Here is a 20,219-nt window from a genome sequence, read left to right on the forward strand (position 1 = left end):
CCAAAGAACCTGCCTGCCAGAGGCAAGGAGACAGATGTGAGGTTGTGACAGTGATGTAGTCGAGGAAGGTGGAGGGGGGGGGGGCAGTAGACGTGAGTTTAGTCAGCATGTTCTCCTTCAGTCAGTGGTCGATGAGTGACAGGGTCAAATCAACCTGAGGTGAACTGGCAATATCTTACTGTATCTTGAGTCAGAAGCCACTGGGAGAACATTACCAGACTGAAGATATGGTAATCTGTAAAAAGAAAATCTGGATAGAAGATTAGATAAGGATTTATCCCGTGGCTAGACAAGCCACTAGGCTTGAGGTGTGGTATGTTTACCACAAGGGCTATTCTTAGACAATGCGAAGCAGAATGCCTTGATACAGCCTTTAGCTGTTGTATATTGGCCATATACAAGCCCCAGAATGACAAATGACACAAACTAGAATCTAGCTCTAATAAAAACATTAATACAAGATGGTATACATCAAGGGTTTTATTTGACAGTTATTAGATAAAAACAGCAGAAACTGGAATGTTAAGAACTCTGGCTTGGCTTGAGGGAGATATGGGCAAAGCTGGTGACAAACAAACCAGATCACCATGACGATGGCCATAGCAACTAACTGGTCCTGTCCAACGTCCAAATGTCAGTCTTAACCCATTGACACAGCCATAAAGAACATAAGGATATGGATAGATATCATATAACACGAAGTACAGTGTGCCTTTACAGCATGACCTCACACAGACTGGATGCACTTTATTCCACAATCATCAATATCACGGGGGACACACACGAAGAAAAGCAATGCATGAGCCTGGTCCGAACATCACAGTAATTCAATTTACTTCACCAGGACTTTCGCCTCATCAAATCCCTTTACAATATGTTAAAATCTGGGGGCATAGGGAGCCTGGGCCCATATTCATAGTGTGTCAGAGTAGGAGTGCTGATCTAGGATCAGCCCTTACAAAAAAAGATTGCAGTATAACTGAGGTATGCTGCATCCAAAATAACACTTTCTTACTGCAGTAATGTTGCAATGTAACAAAATACCACAGTCGACTGCAGTTACAAAACGGCAATCTTTTTTTGTAAGGTAGGTCCACCAGTCTATATAACCATATTCATAACGATCTAAAAGACTAGACGGATTCTAGATCTGCACTCCTACTCAGACACTTTACAGGCCCAGGATTTATAGAGGCACATACAGTAAAAAACACCAAGGTATGTCTCCTTCATTGGTTCAGCGCTACAGGATGACTGGGAAGGTCACAGTGTCATGCATTTCAGTCATAACCAGTCGTTTCAACACAACATCAGACAGGGTTAAGCGTCGCATGCAGGGGAGTGGGAGAAAGAACCCTGTCAATGAATCCATGGATTAAGAAAATCATTTAGCTGCTTTTCGAAAGACTAGAATCTTTAACAATATACTATCTTTAAAGAATTCTCCAACATTGGCATGACAACCATTAAAGAAAAAAAAACATTATGGTTTTAGCTGTATGGCTCCATGAAAGACAGACGAGAGTTGCTAACCAAGTTGTCCTTTCCCACTTGTAACCACAGTTGGCAACATGATTGATCATTTTGAGTGGTTTTCGATCGGGCCAATTGGACAGCCTTGGCTATGACAGTACTGAAGAGCAGCAGCTTTCGGCTTTCTCAACAGCAAAAATAAATACATTTTAAAAAAAATTTAACAACGGCCACTATAATAAGAGCATACTCCAGGTTAAAAGGAGGGTTATTCTCCATTTGGTGACTAACTGGCATGGTCCAATAGTATGGAACAAATTAATAATGAACAATATGGAATATTAAAGAAAGTGTTAATATAAAACATAATACTGCTTATATAAAAGAAAAAAACTCAAAATAATTCCAAGTAGGAGCGAAATAAACTAAAAAGTGGCAAGCAACCAGTACAAGACAAGGACCAGTAATCGTTCTCATTTTCACACCCTTCTCTTCTGCAATCCTTCCATCCATGTCTGGTCAAGCTCAAATAACAGCTTGAAAACCTGCAAGGAAAGACAATACCATAAAATTCTGACTTGTATTTCCTAACTTTGGATGTATATGAACACTCAAGGGATCAACAAATCTGCTCGAGTATCTCTGAATAGGTTATAAAAATAATATTTACCACTTAAGACACTTTTATCCAAAGAGACTTAATGCAGAGAGTTTAAATATTTGTAGTGTGTGTATTTTATATAGGTATTGAACCCACGACCGTGGAAATTTAGACACACAGGTCCCCAATATGCCAGGGAACATTTCAGTCTTCACAGCACAGCTTGGTTGTGTTTAGTGTCAAATGGACTTGTTGTTACCGTGGTGTATTTCACACATGCTGGACATCTCCCGCTCCGTCAGGCTTGATCTGCATCTGGGCCTGCATCTTCGTAATCATCTCCTGCATCCTCCTCAGCTGCACAGAACACAAAACAGCATTATGACCAACACATAGAAGAGTGACTAAAATCCCCATCCCCCTCAAAAAGACCTACCTTTATCGCATGAGATAAACATATCACAGTCCTTCAAGTACAAGTGAGGGTGTAGGAGGTAATGCCAGGGTGCATTCAAGATTGTGTGAGACTCCCATAAAGGTGATATATGAACAGACGAGAGAGAGAGACAGACATAGAAGGGTAGTGGGAGTGGTAGGTGGTGAATGAGAGGGATATGAATGGTTAGCCATTTACCTCAGCCTCCTTCTCCTGCAGGATCATGTCCTTGTCCATTTCCTCTGGCTCAGGCCCCTGGCCCTGCCCCTGCCTGGAACACAGACACAGGTTTGGTGAGTTTGGCTCTTTGGGCTGAAGGCCCAATCATTGGGGAGACTTACCGTAAATATCCAAAGACGGACACTGGAAACCTCGTACATTTCAAGTTCTTGCAAGTCTGTTTTTATATAGTTTGTGCAATCAGAAGAAAACACACGCTTTTCAATACGCTCATTGTCATTCATAGAATGAGCAGAAACGGTAGAGGAGTGAAAACCCCACTGTACATAGGGGGTCTCTGGAAAGCAGTTTCTAGCATTCTAGTATTTTACGCAGACGTGACGAAAGCAACACGTAGAAAGAGGGGCAGGAGGATAATCACTCAGAGAGAAACAGATTTGGGGGGGGGTAGAGCAGTGGACAGCTGGCTGCTAAAGTGAAAGAGGGCAAGCTGCAGAAGCAAGAAGAGGGTCGGGGGGGGTACCTCCAACAGTTCACTCATGGGACTGGACAGACCAGAGCATCATTGGGCTGATGACAAGCCAATGGGAAGGCAGTAAAATCACTCCCTTCTCCTGGATTGGCTATAGGGGAAGGTCTCAAAAAATCCAAAGGGTCCACACTCCTAGAGTTATGAGATACCCATACAACCTATAACAGACTATATACTGGTTAAAAACCCATAGTCCACTAGGATATTCAACCATAACCCACTACCAAGGTCCAATTGTTGTAGAATGTAAATCCAAAATTATACATCCTGTTAAAAAAATGTATTTTCCAACAGTGTAATGTTAATGACTTTTAATGCTGATGATCACCTAACTACGTCTTGACAGAAGTTTTCCCCAGATAAGTGGCACTGTCTGACTGAGACACTGGATTAGTTACCCATTCATTGTCTTTATAATCAGATCGGTAATTCAATTCCAAGTCAGTCGTGTTAAAATTGTATCAACATCATCGGTTATCATCAGTTTGGCTGTATATTATATTACTAGGTATGGGAGGTTTGGGGGGGGGTGTAGAAAGGCAAGCAGACAGGTACGTACACAGGAGACATAACGTAACCATGGGAGGACAACCTGCCGCCCCGTTTGAGGCGCTCCGAGCGGAAGTTCTCGTAGTGCAGGTCCTGGGTCACCTCCTGCAGATCCTGCATGTGGGTGCTGCGGATGGATAGGTATCAGTCAATCAATGAAGCACTAAACCAATGACTTAACTCAAGTTAGTCGATCACAAAAGGCTTACCTCATAATGGAATCGCCAAGCCGTATGTGAGACAGGACTGCCACTACTTATGACTGATAAGTAACGGATTGATAAAACATACACACTTATGGCCGTGGCTTCGAACACGGATTTTTCACGTGCAGAAATCTCAGCATCTTATGCTACGGCAAATCGGGTTCCAGAAAATCCGGAACCACAGCCACTCTGTTTTTACAACTGACACAGCTTTGTAAAAGACAAGCATTCATCGATAAGAGTATAAACGAAATCAACCATGAACACTAAATCAAAAATCGCCATCAATTTCAAATCAGGATTCTCAAGCTGTTATTCAATGCTGCTATTCATGTCTGATATACAAAGAGTGCAGAGCAGCTCCTCAGACAATAAGGCCCAGTGTAGTCCCCCTATCTCCCACCCACTCACATCAGCATGGTGCGCAGCTTGAGGAAGTCGTTGTGCTCGGGGTTCTCCACTTCCACCACGCCCCAGGGGTACAGGCGACCCCGCACCTTCTTCCCCTTGGCCTCGATCTGCTGGTTGGAGCCCACCACCGCAAAGGGAATACTGGCCTTGGGGAGGAGAAAGGAGAGGACGAGGAAAGAGCAGAGGTTAATGGCTCAAATAGCTACCATGTTCTATTCACTATGTGGCCCGTGCAGGATTCAAACCCACAACCCTAAATCAACCAACGTATGTAGTTCTGTCCTTGTCTATTAATGTTCTGTATGATGTCGTGTTTCATGTTGACCCCAGGAAGAGTAGCTGCTGCTTTCGCAACAGCTAATGAGGATCCTTTGGTGTTACCAAAACACTGAGCTAAGATTAAATAAAAAAATGTAAGGAAAGACGTTTTGCATTAGGAATCTTTGTAAGGCGATAAATGAGTTGAGGTGGAGGAGAGGGTTACTTTGAGAGTCCTGGTCTGCTCCTTGAATTCTTCGTCCTCGTCAGACTCTGCGTCAGGGAGGTGATAGATCTTGATACTATGCTCATCAATCTCATCCAGGATCTATAGCAACATGGAGGATGGAAAAGCCATTTTGGCCATTTACTTTAGCTGCGCTTTAACTTTTGATGTGTGTGTGATATATATACACACACACAACTTTGTTCCAGAGGAATTACTTAAAACAATACAGGCACATGGTGCAGTTGTGTCTGAAGTACGATAGCTACATCCACATACCTTGTTTGACAACACTTAACCTGTTCTATCGTATACTTTTGAGAGTCAAGAGCTATAATATGTGTCCTACCCTGATAGAGCTATACTGCGTTTCCTACCCTGCGCTTGAGCCTCTCCCTCTCTCTCAGGGTGAGTGTGTCAGCCTTAGCGATGACAGGGACCACGTTGACTTTGTTGTGGATGGCCTTCATGAACTGTACATCCAGAGGCTTCAGCCTGAGAGAGAAAGGGAGAGCGGGAGGGTGTAAGAAATGGAAATTCCACAGGGGGGTGCTCATGTAAAGTCAAGGTAAACTAAAATGTTGAAAATGTGATGGTTAGTATTGCATGTCATCATATACACTGTGAAGACTGGCATTGATATGGTACTCCTATTGGAGTGTGTGTCTCTTAGGGTTGGGAAACGGCAACCTTTGTCCTATTGTGATATAGCATTGGCACCCATAGAATCTTGGTATACGATGTTATCGCCCCCTATTGGCCAAGCCCCAATATTATAATTTTTTTTTTTTTTAAAGAGCTAAAAGGAACAAGAGGACTCATGACAAAATATATTTGAGCCAAATATTTTTTTGTAGCCTATTCCTCTGCTAGAGCGGTGGCACGAAAGAGGTGTGCGTGCCAACGAGCAAGTGACAGTTAATGAGCTTCGGTGGCTGTGCGTCGTGTGATGGGTTGTGAATCATCAAGGGCCCGGCTGCAGCCACACAACTCTGCTGTCCCCAGAACTGGAGAATTACTCAATGATTCATGTTTTTGCCTAATCTTCCTCTTATTATTAGGCCTAGGTGTCTATACATTGTAGGTAGGCTTATATACAGTGCTTTCAGAAAGTATTCAGACTTTCCACATTTTGTTACATTACAGCCTTGTCCTAAAATGGATTCAACTAAATGTTTTCCTCATCAAGCTACACAAAATACCCAATAATGACAAAGCAAAAAAAAGTTCAGAATTGTTTTGCTAATTTATTAAAAAAACTAAACAGAAATACCTTACAAGTATTCAGACCCTTTGCTATGATACTCAAAAATTGAGCTCAGGTGCATCCTGTTTCCATTTATCATCCTTGAGATGTTTCTACAACTTGGAGTCCACCTGCAGTAAATTCAATTGATTGGACATGATTTGGAAAGGCACAGACCTGTCAAGATAAGGTCTCACAGTTGACAGTGGCATGTCAGAGCAAAAACCAAGCCATGAGGTCAAAGGAATTGTCTGTAGAGCTCCGAGACACAAATCTGGGAAAGGGTACCAAAAAATGACTGCAGCATTGAAGGTCCAAGAGCACAGTGGCCTCCATCATTCTTAAATGGAAGATGTTTGGAACCACCAAGACTCTTTAGAGCTGGCTGCCTGGCCAAACAGCAATCGGGGGAAGAAGGGCTTTGGTCAGGGAGGTGACCAAGAACCCAATGTTCATCTCACAGAGCTCCAGAGTTCCTCTGTGGAGATGGGAGAACCTTCCAGAAGGACAACCACCTCTGCAGCACTCCCCCAGTCAGGCCTTTATGGTAGAGTGGCCAGACGGAAGCCACTCCTCAGTAATAAGCACATGACAGCCCACTTGGGCACCTAAAGAACTCAGACCATGACAATTCTCTGATCTGATGAAACCAAGATTGAACTCTCAAGCCTGAATGACAAGCATCATGTCTGGAGGAAACCTGGCACCATCCCTACGGTGTGGCATGGTGGTGGCAGGATCATGCTCTCCGGATGTTTTTCAATGGCACGGACTGAGAGACAAGTCAGGATCGAGGAAAAGATGAACGGCGCAAAGTACAGAGAGATCCTTGATGAAAACCTGCTCCAGTGTGCTCAGGATCTCAGACTGGGGTGAAGGTTCACCTTCCAACAGGACAACAACCCTTAGCACACAGCTAAGACAACGCAGGAGTGGCTTTGGGACAAGTCTGAATGTCCTCGATTAACCCAGCCAGAGCCCGGACTTGAACCCGATCTAACATCTCTGGAGGGACCTGAAAATAGCTGTGCAGAGACACTCCCCATCAAACCTTACAAAGCTTGAGAAGATCGGGAGAAACTCCCCAAATACAGGTGTGCCACGCTTGTAGCGTTATACCCAAGAAGACTCTAGGCTGTAATTGCTGCCAAAGGATCTTCAACAAAGTACTGTGTAAAGGGTCTGAATACTTATGTAAATGTGAGTTGTTTTTTTTACTTTTAATACATTTGCAAAAATGTATAAAAACCTGTTTTTACCATGTCATTATGGGGTATTGTGTGTGGTTAAATCATTTTTTTCTCCTAATTAATCAATTTTAGAACAAGGCTGTAACAAAATGTGGAAAAAGTCATGGGGTCAGAACACTTTCCAAATGCACTGTATATGCCAGTTAGGCTCTACACCCGTTGTAAAGTGGATTAACGTGCTTAAAATTAAGAATTCACTTGGCCACTTTAGTTGTGAGAAACCTTAAAGCATATAGGCCTATGGGCTAAGCTACATTAAAAAAAGGCATTGTTTCTTATGCTGGGCATCATTCACAAGTGATAATATATCATCCACAAGTGATAGTCTGATGGGTGACAATATGAACCTATTCTTGATTTAATCTTGTCTTTACATATATACTAAATAATGTGTATGACATTTATTTTGATTTAGACTGGACCATTATCATGCACCTGTATCGAAACATGCGCAGCGGGAAAAAATGTCATCCATGCACTTAAAACAGCGAATGGAGGACGCTTTCCCCGGGGTTTATTTTCTTGCCAGCCAGGTAGGCTTTACTCCTGTTGTAAAGAGAAGCAATGTGCTAAAATATTAGGAAAGTTGAGAAATAAAAGTAGGCCTAGCCTATAGAAAGCTGATGGGATCCTCTTTTTAATAGAGGCCATCACTCTGTTCTCACAAATGCATAGCCTATAGAAATGTTGCGCAACATGGGCTCTCAAGAAGTGTGATTAGATTTTCTAATAAATTTGCATTGATGTCAGAGTGATTTAGAGGGAGAATAGAGTGCTAGGTACCAGGCAGTGAGCAAGTTTGGTAGGCTACTAATGACCACCAGAAACAGAGCTTGGACAAGCCTAATTACAGTGACTAAACGGTCATGTGGAACTTGACAGCCGTCATAACTCGTGACCGGTGGTGTGGCGGTAATACGGTCACCTCAACAACCCTAGACAGAGCTAAGCTTTTCACCAAAGCAGCACAAAATGTCCAGTCAGAAAATGTTTTTTTTTTTGTCTCTCTCAATATCAGATGATCTAGGACATAGACAAAGCCTATATTGTTTTTTTATAGCGGTGTCAAATTATTTTAAAAGCACAATCTCTCCATTTTGATGTGAATATTATTTCAGTTTTTGTGCATACTTGCTTTTCTCCTGCCACGCTACTTCATATTAAAACAATACATTTTTACCATTTTCTTCATATGCTTTAGACCTGTCTAAAATGAATAATGGATTTATTTTGAAGGTGTAGGTGAGATTACATAGATTTATTAGACCTTTAAAAATGGCTTGTAGGCTGTGTGTGGAAGCCAGGAGATGCTAAATGTGTATATGTTAATTAACGGTCAATTACTGTGAGACAGACAGTTATTTGCTTGACAATCACCGACTGACGAAATGTCGTGACCGCCACAGCCCTAGCTCTGTCTACAGTGTTTTCTTGCATCCTATGAATTGTTTAAAACAAATGTATTGAAAAAGGTTACGCAGGCTATAGCATGGCCCTGCTATGGGTTGCCCGGTCAGCTCTATACTGTCTGGTGCCAGTCAAGTTGAAATAGGCTATGCATTGTCGGTCACATTACCGATGGCTGTCAATCAGCTTCAAAATCCAATACTATCACCCAACCCCAGTGTGTGTGTGTGTGTGTGTGGTACCCATGGCCCAGCGGGGAGATGAAATAGAAGCAGCAGTGAACGCGGTTGTCCACGATGTGCCGGCGGTTCAGACCGCTCTCGTCGTGGAGGTATCTCTCAAACTGGTCGTCAATGTAGGCGATGATGGTGCTGAAACTGGGGGAGAAGAGAGGAAGGACCATGGTGGTGGGACCATGTAGTTAAACACCTTGTGTGACATCGTTGTCACTTGTTACCACAGCAACAAAGCCTAAATATATCATACAACTTTATTAAAACAAACATTTGATTTTTGATCTTTATTTAAAGTTAGGGTTAGGTATAAGGTTAGAAGTGTGTTTAAGGTTAGGGTTAAAATCAATTCTATAAATAGGAGAGATTGAGCCTTAACCATATGACATGGGTACAAAATACATCAACGGTATTCCAGCAATAACATATTTGTCCATCCATGCACAAACAGATCATGGATAAATAAAGTTATTACATTTGAATGGACAGGATCAGGTCCCCTGTCTATACAACCATAGCGGCGTACCAGTCCTGGCTGTTGATGGCATCACCGTATCCGGGCGTGTCCACCACGGTGAGGCGGAGCTTCACCCCTCGCTCCTCGATCTCAACCGTAGATGCTTCGATCTGAACCGTGCGCTCAATCTTCTCTGCGGATTACAATTAAAAGGAGATAAAAAAGGTTTTTACTTTCCAGATAGTCTTGAGGCCACTGAATAAATGAGGGGTGATTTGGCATAATTGGTTTTAAAACTGATTCCCATTAGGTTATGCAGGAACAAATGACATTTTGGAGTAACAACTGGGAGTGTAGCCGTGGTATGTGTGTACGGTCATACCTGCTGCTCCAGGGATGATTCTCTCTGGGTAGAGATCAGTGAGGAACAAGCTGTTGATGAGGGTGGACTTCCCCAGACCAGACTCACCTAAACACGACACACAGAATCAATAGAAAAACGATCATTCCGTTCCAAAAAAGGGATCAAATTAAAAACAGAATAGAACAGATTATATATATTGTGCCTGCATGGCAAAACAGACAATATAAAGGTAAAGGCAATACACCCAATATATCTGATTACTTTTTAGTCTACAAACCACAAATACACAAAATGTGTGCAGGGTTTTTGTTTTTACACAAAATACCCAATATAGCCCGCTAGTTGGCAGACATCCAGCCTGGACTCTGTATATTAGCCAAGCACTAACCAATGATACACATTAGGCCTCTCATAGCCTGGGAAATGCATTAACCTGGCAGTAAAACCACATTTATCTAAACACACAGTCACACACAGAGACACTTTCCAGCAGCAGAGGCCTGTCCAGCACACAGGGCCACATTCCAGTCTGGTTTATTTTAAGGCAGAGGGGATAAGTGTACAATAGGGCTCTCCTCCTCCCCTACACCACACAGAAAAATAGGGAGATGAGAGAAAGGAAAACCATTTCACACAGCTAAACCAGAGGACCCAGAGAAACCCCGCCTCCATCCGTTTACATAGACTGTCCGCAGCTAGACTCAACTGTGACCTAAACCAGGACCTCTGACATCATCCCTGACACATCCCACTCTCTCAGACACACACGTATGCCGCACATACACATACATAAAAACACTAAAGGAAGTGATGAGATTTGGAACAGTGGTTACTGACAGATGTGGGGAGGGTGGGAAATGTGAAAATGGTGAGGCGAGGCTATGAGAAGAGGAAATGAATGCGTTTGTCAACTAGCTAACAACTGTCTGGGCTTACAGTCAAAGAACTCACATTCCATTCTGTCGACAGCATGAACTGACGCCTAACTGCTTAGCACAAACTAGGCCTAATTCCAGATATACATTTTTTTTTTTTTTTTTTTACAGGAAAAAAAATAAATAACACATTAAAAAAAAGCCTGTACACAGTACATATGTTTCATAAGGAAGAGATGCTATCCACCCACTCCAAATGAGAGGATAAAGGAAAAGCGTATCCAAAATGTTAATTGATTACTGTTGCCCGTCCCATTCCTAAAACACTTATGATATGCCAAAACAGCGTGAACATGATCATTTTGGCACACATTCCCCAGTCGAAGGCCAAGGCTCCTAATCTCTACTGAACTGAGGAAAGAACTGCCGCAAGAAAATGTCTGACTCACCGACAACCAAAGACACAGTGGTTTTGTGCAAAGCTGAAAACATATGGCGTATCCATTCTGTCTAAGGCCAAACTAAGGGAACTATAGCTAGCTACTACATACAAACAATACAACCCTCTCCATACAAAAATACCAGACATAATTTAGGTTACAAATATTGTGACACTCACCAACTACCATGAGGGTGAACTCGAAGCCCTTTTTGACCGACTTGCGGTGCACCTGGTTGGGCAGGTTGGCAAAGCCCACATACCCTGGGGTCTCTGGATTGGTAAACTGACCCTGCTGTAAAACATGAGAGACCACCACATGTCCATTAGAACCTGAGTCATTCAACCCAGGAATACCATCATTTTTCCTGACATTTCCAGAGGAATGGGTTGTAGTTGCTAGGGTTGGGCGTTATGCAAATTTTCATATCATACCGTCCTGCCCTCAAGCCGGTTTAGTACACAAGGGGGCGCCAAAACACGCTAAAAAGTAAATTGGGCGTCTACCAGAATGCTAACAAAATTAGCGCAAGTAATAGCGAATTTCCATGGAGACTGCTAGCTAAACTAGGCTAACGAGCACAAACAAAAATAAGCGAATTACAATGACAGGGAATCCGGCTCATGAAGTTATACATATATAGGTTGGAGCTACCGAATGTTTTTTTGTTGGCGAGTTTGTACATTTACATGCGAATGTGAACGAGAGACATTGAACAAATGAACAAAGTTGACGCATGCAGTACTGGCTCCCCAGAAGCGTTTACACACTGTCTGTGTAGCAGAGTCTGGAGTCACTACGGCAACGGGCCTGCCTGCTACAAGAGGGGGAGGTGCAGAGGGCCGAGAACAGGGGAGAAAAAAACGCAAGGGAATCAAGATCGCAGTGGCAGCTGTACAAATAACTAATCCAAAAAGACCTTTGCATTCTTCAACAGGCAGAAAGCTAACATCATGACGCCCCCGTCACCTAATGAATTGAGCCACTTTACTTAGATAGCAAGTTAAACTAGGGGTCTGTTAACATATAATTCTGCGTTTTTTACACAGGATTAAAAAAAATAAAAAGCATAAGAAATAGCTTACTGCGTTTTGTAAACGGATCTAAAATGCTTCTTATTGTAATTTCTGCTCGGCATCAGAAACATTTTGTGCTTCAGTTGCACTTCTAAACTCGGATGAGAACTCAGGAACGGGTATCAGCAGACAGCGCTCTGATGTGTAGCTACTTTTCTCTAGTACTTTCCTCAGTGTAGCAAGCTAATTTTTCTCCAGTAAAATACAAGATTAACTTTAAGCAAAACATAAGGAAAAGTAGCTGGCTACATTATTCCTATGATAGGCCTAAACATTAGAAATATGATGGCCATGCATCATTTTTGCTTTTTTATTATAAGCACATTTACTTGTGTGGCTGCCAGCAGCGTCGCACTTTGTTGTCGTTTGATGAACATGAAGCTATTTTATGCCGAATGTGTTGCACTAATGTTTGTATTTTCTGTGAAGGAAAACTAAAGCTGCACGTTCCTGATCACTCTATTGATGCAAAAAAAAAAAAAAATGTAAACACATTGACTGCGGTTATATACTTCAGTTGCTACAAAAATTCTAATGTTTTGAAAAACTTCAAAGAAATAGTTTCGATGGTATTGAAAAAAAACAACGTCACTATTTCTAAATACCCCGGTATACCGCCCAAGCCTAGGTTGCCTGACAGACTGATACCTCTAATCTCGGACTGTGAACCAATGCCATACATTTGTTTGGAACATTTCCTCAAACTCTACAAACCAGAATGTTGACTAAAATTATATTTTAACTTTACCTGTTGTCCATACAGTTGGTCCTGTTGGAGACAATATATCCACAGGAAAGTGTAATTAAATCCTTTTTTCAAAGAGCTGGTATTGCGTTCAGATTTATATCACCTGAAGCACGCGGAGAACCAGGTAAACACGTGCACGAGCTCAGCAAGTATGAGTGCGTCCCGTTTCATCAGGTGATAGAAATCTGAACACACTACCAGCACTTTGAAAAGTTGATTTAATTGCACTTTACTATGGACAGGTTCTCACATTCCTTCCAGCAAAAGGACCAACCGGTAGAGTAAGTAAACATTTCATTTTATTCAACATTCTGCCTTGTAGAGCTTTTGAGATTAAACCTAACCTTATCCAAACGCTCATTGATGCCCGACATATAATTCAATGCAATTCAACGTCGGGTCTTCAGGCTAGGATCGACCTACAGTATATTATAGTAATCATATGTGGGTTGTGCAAATCACAGCAAACATTACAACTAGCAATTAGGCAGCTACAAAAGAATCAGCTGTACACAAATTAACTTTGTCTTGTCTCTGAAATGCATTATTGCATTCCAGTGTTTATGGCCCTAACAGGCCTATACATAACCAGGGAGAATGTGCAGTCTAGCTAAAGGGTTTAAAGTTATGCCTAGGCTGATCTTTTCAGCTTATGAACAGATGTAAGGAAGGGATTATTACACTACCTTTCTATAATATAGCTAGACTAAGCTCATACATTGGAAATGCAATACACCCATTACTGTTCACGGCTTTGTATAACTAGTGCTCCCCCTCTGTGAACAAGGGGCAGGACTGAGTGAAGCCTGAGATTGCAGCGTTCTCATGGAGCCTTTCGACACAGGTCAAGGCACAACTGTGAGTCATGGGGAAGGAAGCAGCTGCCTGTACGCTGGCAGCATCTGCTTGAGTGGCCATGCATTCTGCAATAAGACCCCAAATGGTTTCAGGCCCAATGGTTTAATTCTAATAAATCCTAATTTGCCAAAGCAGATCACATCACATTAGTGTAGGCCAAGTACAAATAAGCAGAGGTCATTACTGGAATATTATGAGGGAATTTTTTTTATGTTCTTGTTGTTTTTATTTAACCTTAACTGCCTGACAGTCTTAGATTAAAATGAGCTGGTGGGGAACTTACTTTGATTTTTTCCGCCTGAGACATTTTGCGCTCTCAACCTGCCAGAGAACAGAGAACATTAAAACATATGTCAAATGTCAGGTGCATTACATGATCAAAAGTATGTGGACCCCTGCTCCTCAAACATCTCATTCCAAACTCATGGGCATTAATATGGAGTTGATCCCCCCCTTTGCTGCTATAACAGCCTCCACTCATCTGGGAAGGCTTTGCAGTAGATGTTGGAACATTGCTGCAGAGACTTGCCTTCATTCATCCACAAGAGCATTAGTTAGGTCGGGCACTGATGTTGGGCGATTAGGCCTGGCTCACAGTGGGCGTTCCAATTCAACCCAAAGGTGTTTGATGGGTTTGAGGTCAGTGCTCTGTGCAGGCCAGTCAAGTTCTCTACTGGCCTGCAGTCGACAAACCATGTCTGTATGGACCTCGCTTTGTACACAGCATTGTCAAGCTGAAATAGGAAAGGGCCTTCCCAAACTGTTGCCACAAAGTTGAAAGCACAGAATCGTCTAGAATGTCATTGTATGCTTCACTGGAACTAAGGGGCCTAGCCCAAACCATGAAAAACAGCCCTAGAGCATTATTCCTCCTCCACCAAACTTTACAATTGGAACTAAGCATTGGGGTAGGTAGCGTTCTCTGGGCAACCGCCAAACCCAGATTCATCCATCGGACTGCCAGATGGTGAAGCATGATTCATCACTACAGAGAACGCATTTCCACTGATCCAGAGCGCAATGGCAGCGAGCTTTACACCATTCCAGCCGACGCTTGGCATTGCGCATTGTGAACGTAGGGCTGTGTGCGGCTGTTCGGCTATGGACATTCATTTCATGAAGCTCCCAACAAATAGTTATTGTGCTGATGTAGCTTCCAGAGGCAGTATGGAACCCAGTGAGTGTTGCAACTAAGGACAGACAACTTATTTTATTTAACTCGGCAAGCCAGTTAAGAACAAATTCTTATTTACAATGACGGCCTCTCAAAAGGCCTTTTGCGGGGACGGGGCCCTGGGATTAAACTTTCACACGCTTCAGCGGTCCCGTTCTGAGAGCTTGAGTGGCTACCTCTTCGCAGCTGGCCGTTGATGCTCCTAGACATTTCACTAAACAATAACAGCACTTACAATTTCTGCCCTGGTCAAGTGTACAAACTGACTTGTTAGAAAGGTGGCATCCTATGAAAGTGCCACATTGAAAGTCCCTGAGCTCTTCAGTAAGCTGCCAATGTTTGTCTATGGAGATTGCATGGATGTGTGCTCAATTTTATACACCTGTCAGCAATGGTGTGTCTGAAACAGCCAAATCCACTAGTTTGAAGGGGTGTCCACATACTTTTGTATATATAGTGTACTTCTTTTTTCAGTAGAACATGCAAATAAAAAAATACTATATCAATAGGCCTATTTATTACTTCAAGAGAATGACAACTGTGTACACTAACAAAATGGAGGACGGCATAGCCTACATGATTTAGGGGACTGTGAGAGACAGGAAGTCTGCTCTCTGCTCAGAATGACTTCTAAAAAGAATGTCTCACCACAAAAAAAAGAACTGACAGCCATCCCGTACAACCTTTTTTGACACTCACTTCACAAATGCATTTGTTGCTCAAGCTGGTTTTGCCTCCAACTCAACTTTCAATTATCTAGCTAGTGACTTCTATAACTAAGTAACATGTTCAAACTGGAAGTGAAATTAAAACACTTCTAAGCTATTTCTTCCTACAGTTAGTGGAAAATTTGACTTCATCACAAGTCAGCTGACAGACCCTGAAGAGGCCAGAGAAATTGACTCCAAATAGTGCCGGGCATCTTTCTTTCAAAACTACTGAGACTGGGTTATGAAAGCGCTGTCTCAATGAATGAAAATACAACTAAATTATATTGTAGTTACTTCAAAGAATGTATATCTAGCTGTCTCCGTTTAGCTAAATAACACAAAACACGAGTCTATCCAGACACTGAATCGTGCTTGAGATGCCTTGAACGTTTAAATTAGTTATCTAGCTTCTTAACGAGCTAGCAATACACAGAGCCATGTATTTATTAAATATATGGATCTGACAATACCTAGTCAGCCAACACGCATTTCAAGTCGGGTTGTGTAGATATAAATTGTGATACATTATGATTTCCAATGGTGGCTAGCTCACAATGACTCTCCGGCAAGGTGTCTAAAAGCAAGCTTTGAAAGCTAGCTAACGTTAACTTAGCTAGCCAACCACTTTGCTAAAGTAAAGGCTAGCTAAGCTACTTGGGATGCGACAGGAAGTTAAAGCGACGTATCTAATTCGACGAGGCATTGAAATATTACAACTTGCTAATAAATACAATTCAATATTTACCTTTTCGATTGTCAGTGAAAGAAAGCCGAGTGATTCTGGAGGCTGGATGGACACCTCAAATTCCGGTAGACACCGAACCGTTTCTTCTGCACAGGGACCAGAATGCATTGGGCGTTGACTGTCCTCAAATAATGCAATGCCTTTCCAAAGATACTGATACTTAATCGGTGGCCTTTTTATAAATAAAATCTATGACACAAATGTAGTACTACTAGCTACAAAACTTTACAATTCGTACTAATATTCCTCTTCGTCACCATCTTCATCGTTGTCATACTTCAAATCCCAAGTTACAACGTATTGGTCAGTCTGATCCAAAGTCCTTCAAATTGAATCATATAGAAAGCAATTTGCCTAAAGTTTGAATAAATCTGTAGAGTACGCTACGATGATTACTAATATAATTGATTATATTAAGCCTATTTATAATAATAGTACATCATTTTTAAATATGATTATTTTAAACAGGGTAACAAAGAATTGTATAAAACTGCCCAGTGCAAAATATGACAATGTAAAACTCAATCATCTGCCTCATCAAAATCTGTAAAGGTCTGCAGCAGACACTCAACCATGATGTCCAACCACTTGGTTGGCTCGAGTTACCTGGATGACTGCACTGGAGGGGCATTTTCAAGGCTGTGAATGAAACGTAAGAATAAGGTAGTCTACGATTGAGCTAGAGATATTGAGTGTGGGACTGAGTTTATTGTCCTATATGAAGCACAATGTTTAAGGCCGAAATTAGCCAACAGACTAGGTCTAGCTGTCTATAAACACTATCTTCACCACACATGCCACCACTTGCACTGCCACATCCTCATACAGTACGCCTAAATTCATTTGATAATGATGAACAGTATAGTCTCAAAGCCTAGCCATATACAGTACACTGTATGCTCAGGCTAGTCTGTGGCAGGAGGGCCGGTCATGGCTAGAATTATATATATTTTTTTGCATTTTAGCTAACCCGCCTAACCCCTTTCCTATGTTAATTCTCCTAACCTGCTACGTTAATTCTCCTAACCTGCTGCGTAAATTTTCCTAACCTGCTCCGACTTTTTTTTACTAAACCAGTAGCCTTTCTAGTCAAAACCAGATGGGCCTCGGGCTCATGACATAGCCAGAATTTCGTTGGCTTGTGGGCCTGCAGAAATGTGGTTTTAATGATTTTGTTGGGGGGATAGCAGCTAACTTCCTTCAATTTTACACATTTTGTCATGGGGAAAAGAGAAAGTTGAACCAAACAACACAACAGCATTGTATTTATTTCTGCACAGGCCTACTACTAGCTATGTTTTTAAACAACATTGTGATAATGTATTTCATCTTTAACCAGCCTTATAATATAGCAAGCTTGCTCCCGGTAGAATTTGTGCAAGACCAAACATTTTTTAACAAGAATATTAGCTAAATTAAGGCAAGTTGGATGAAATGGTAGCCCGTAAAGCGTTTTCTTCATAATGAAAAGGTACATTTTGTATTTTCAAGTTATGAGTTTGCCGCCAACAACCACATAACTGTTTAAAAGAAAACGACAGCTACAAATTAATCCTGGACAGAAACGATTTCGTGTCTTCATTGTTGGTATGTAGTTCTTTATACGTCAACATCTGCGGCTTTTGCAAGCGGCTTGTTGTTCGAGACAAGGGATCATCAACTAGATTCAGTTGCGGGTCTATTTTTTCTTGAGCGGATGGTCAGGGGGCCGGGAACATAATTACAAATAATTTGTGGACTGCAAATTGACCTCAAGAAGTCCAAACAGATATGTTATTTGACTAAAACATAATCATTTCAAACCTTGCTTACATTTGTATATGATCACATCGTATTATGCGTGGGAATAGTTGGGAAGAGATTTCCAAAATTAAAATAATTTGAAGCTTATTTCCTGGTGTTTTTACAGCGTTTTTGTCCAACAATGAAAATGTCTTGCTCAGAAAACTTAAAACCACCCGTGGGCCAAATTCGTCCAAATCGACCCACAGGCTGCCAGTTGAGGAACCCTGGTCACTAGACTCTGGGGTATGATTCTCATCTTTTTTTAATTTTTTTATTTTTAGGGGCTAGATAAGCTTTAATATTGCAAACATATTTTGGGTTCTAACAATGTAATTGTCTGCATCATTTTCAATCCACCATTTATAAATATTTGTATATGTTTTCCTTCTTTATTATTTTCCCCTAACCCTACCACCCCTCCCATAATTGGAGAAAACTAATGGACAACAATAGTTGGGCGTCTACTTCCAGTTTATACATACTATTTACATTTTACGGACACGCAATATTTTACATTAGTTATATATTTTTATTTGTTTTTAGTCCCACCCTTCAGCTACCCTCAACCCCTCCCATCTATCTCTGAAAACCACCCAGTTTTGATTTCTAATTGCCATGTTTTTCAACTGTGCTGTAATGTTTCTCAAAAGTTCTGAACCTTTCTATTCTCATTGTTTCTACAGATTGGAAATGAAAGATTAACATTTTTACTGAGAATATTATTATATTATGGCTAAAATGACTATGGCTAGATTGACTCAAGTCACCCAGAAGTGCTATTTGGAGAGTTAGCTCCAGGTAAGAGTTGCAGTTCTTCAGCCATTCCTGAACCAGCGATCAAAAACAAGCTACTGTACATGGCAGTACCAAAACAAGTGATCTAGCTAATGATTCGGTCTCTTCGCAGCAAAGTCTGCAGAGCTGGAATGGTTGTATCCCCCAAATACATAACATTATATTGGTTGCAATCATTTTTATAATAATTTGAATTGAAAAACTCAACGTTTTTAATTCGTCATTATTTTGTGTATTAGTTCATAAACCATGTGCAAGTTATGAATTTGTCGCCAACAACCAGATAACTGTGTTCACAAAAAATACGGCTATAAATTCATTCCGGAATGCGAAAATTTCATGTCATCATGCTTGGTATTGTTACTTATACTTTGACATCTATAGATTTTGCAAGTGGCTCGTTGGTCTAGGGGTATGATTCTCGCTTTGGGTGCGAGAGGTCCCGGGTTCAAATCCCGGACGAGCCCGTGTTTTTGTCACCATAGTTCCAGAGTTTCATCACAGACAGGAGTTCAGTTATAAATGGTTTAATCTTTGATAGTTTTCACATTTAATTCAACACTTCCGGTATGTTGTAGCAAAGCCATTTAAACTTTTCGACCGTCTAACATACAGTACCAGTCAAAAGTTTGGACACACCTACTCATACCAGGAGTTTTCTTTATTTTTACTATTTTCTACATTGTAGAATAATAGTGAAGACATCAAAACTATGAAATAACACATATGGAATAATGTAGTAACCAAAAAAGTGGGAATAGAAAAAGGGTAATACATTTTTTTTTATATATATATATATATATATATATATATATTTTATATATATTTTATTTTTCTATTTCACCTTTATTTAACCAGGTAGGACAGTTGAGAACACGTTCTCATTTACAACTGTGACCTGGCCAAGATAAAGCAAAGCAGTGCGACAGAAACAATAACACAGAGTTACACATGGAATAAACAAATGTACAGTCAATAACACAATAGAAAAAAATCTATATACAGTGTGTGCAAATGAGGTAAGATTAGGGAGGTAAGGCAATAAATAGGCTGTAGTGGTGAAGTAATTACAATTGAGCAATTAAACACTGGAGTGATAGATGTGCAGAAGATGAATGTGCAAGTAGAGATACTGGGGTGCAAAGGAGCAACAAGAAAAAATAACAATATGGGGGATGCGGTAG

The 20,219-nt window shown here is 41.2% G+C and overlaps 1 protein-coding gene and 1 non-coding gene across 2 annotated transcripts; one reads left to right on the plus strand and one right to left on the minus strand.

Annotated features, from left to right (window-relative positions):
* Positions 1-462: 462 nt before the first annotated feature.
* On the minus strand, positions 463-16,479 carry septin2 (septin 2). Its single transcript, NM_001140440.1, is given in 13 exon segments — positions 463-2,018; positions 2,334-2,431; positions 2,709-2,781; positions 3,815-3,898; positions 4,389-4,534; positions 4,873-4,974; positions 5,250-5,367; positions 9,018-9,152; positions 9,535-9,658; positions 9,848-9,934; positions 11,324-11,438; positions 14,110-14,147; positions 16,456-16,479. Coding segments are annotated over 11 exon segments (1,095 nt in total). The 5' UTR covers positions 14,134-14,147; positions 16,456-16,479; the 3' UTR covers positions 463-2,018; positions 2,334-2,344.
* Positions 16,480-19,430: 2,951 nt separating this feature from the next.
* trnap-ugg (transfer RNA proline (anticodon UGG)) lies at positions 19,431-19,502 on the plus strand. The gene has a single exon. It is a non-coding gene; the product is annotated as a tRNA-Pro (tRNA).
* The last annotated feature ends 717 nt before the right edge of the window (positions 19,503-20,219 follow it).

This window comes from Salmo salar, chromosome ssa03 (genome assembly GCF_905237065.1).
Source record: "Salmo salar chromosome ssa03, Ssal_v3.1, whole genome shotgun sequence".
In the NCBI taxonomy this organism is placed as follows: domain Eukaryota; kingdom Metazoa; phylum Chordata; class Actinopteri; order Salmoniformes; family Salmonidae; genus Salmo; species Salmo salar.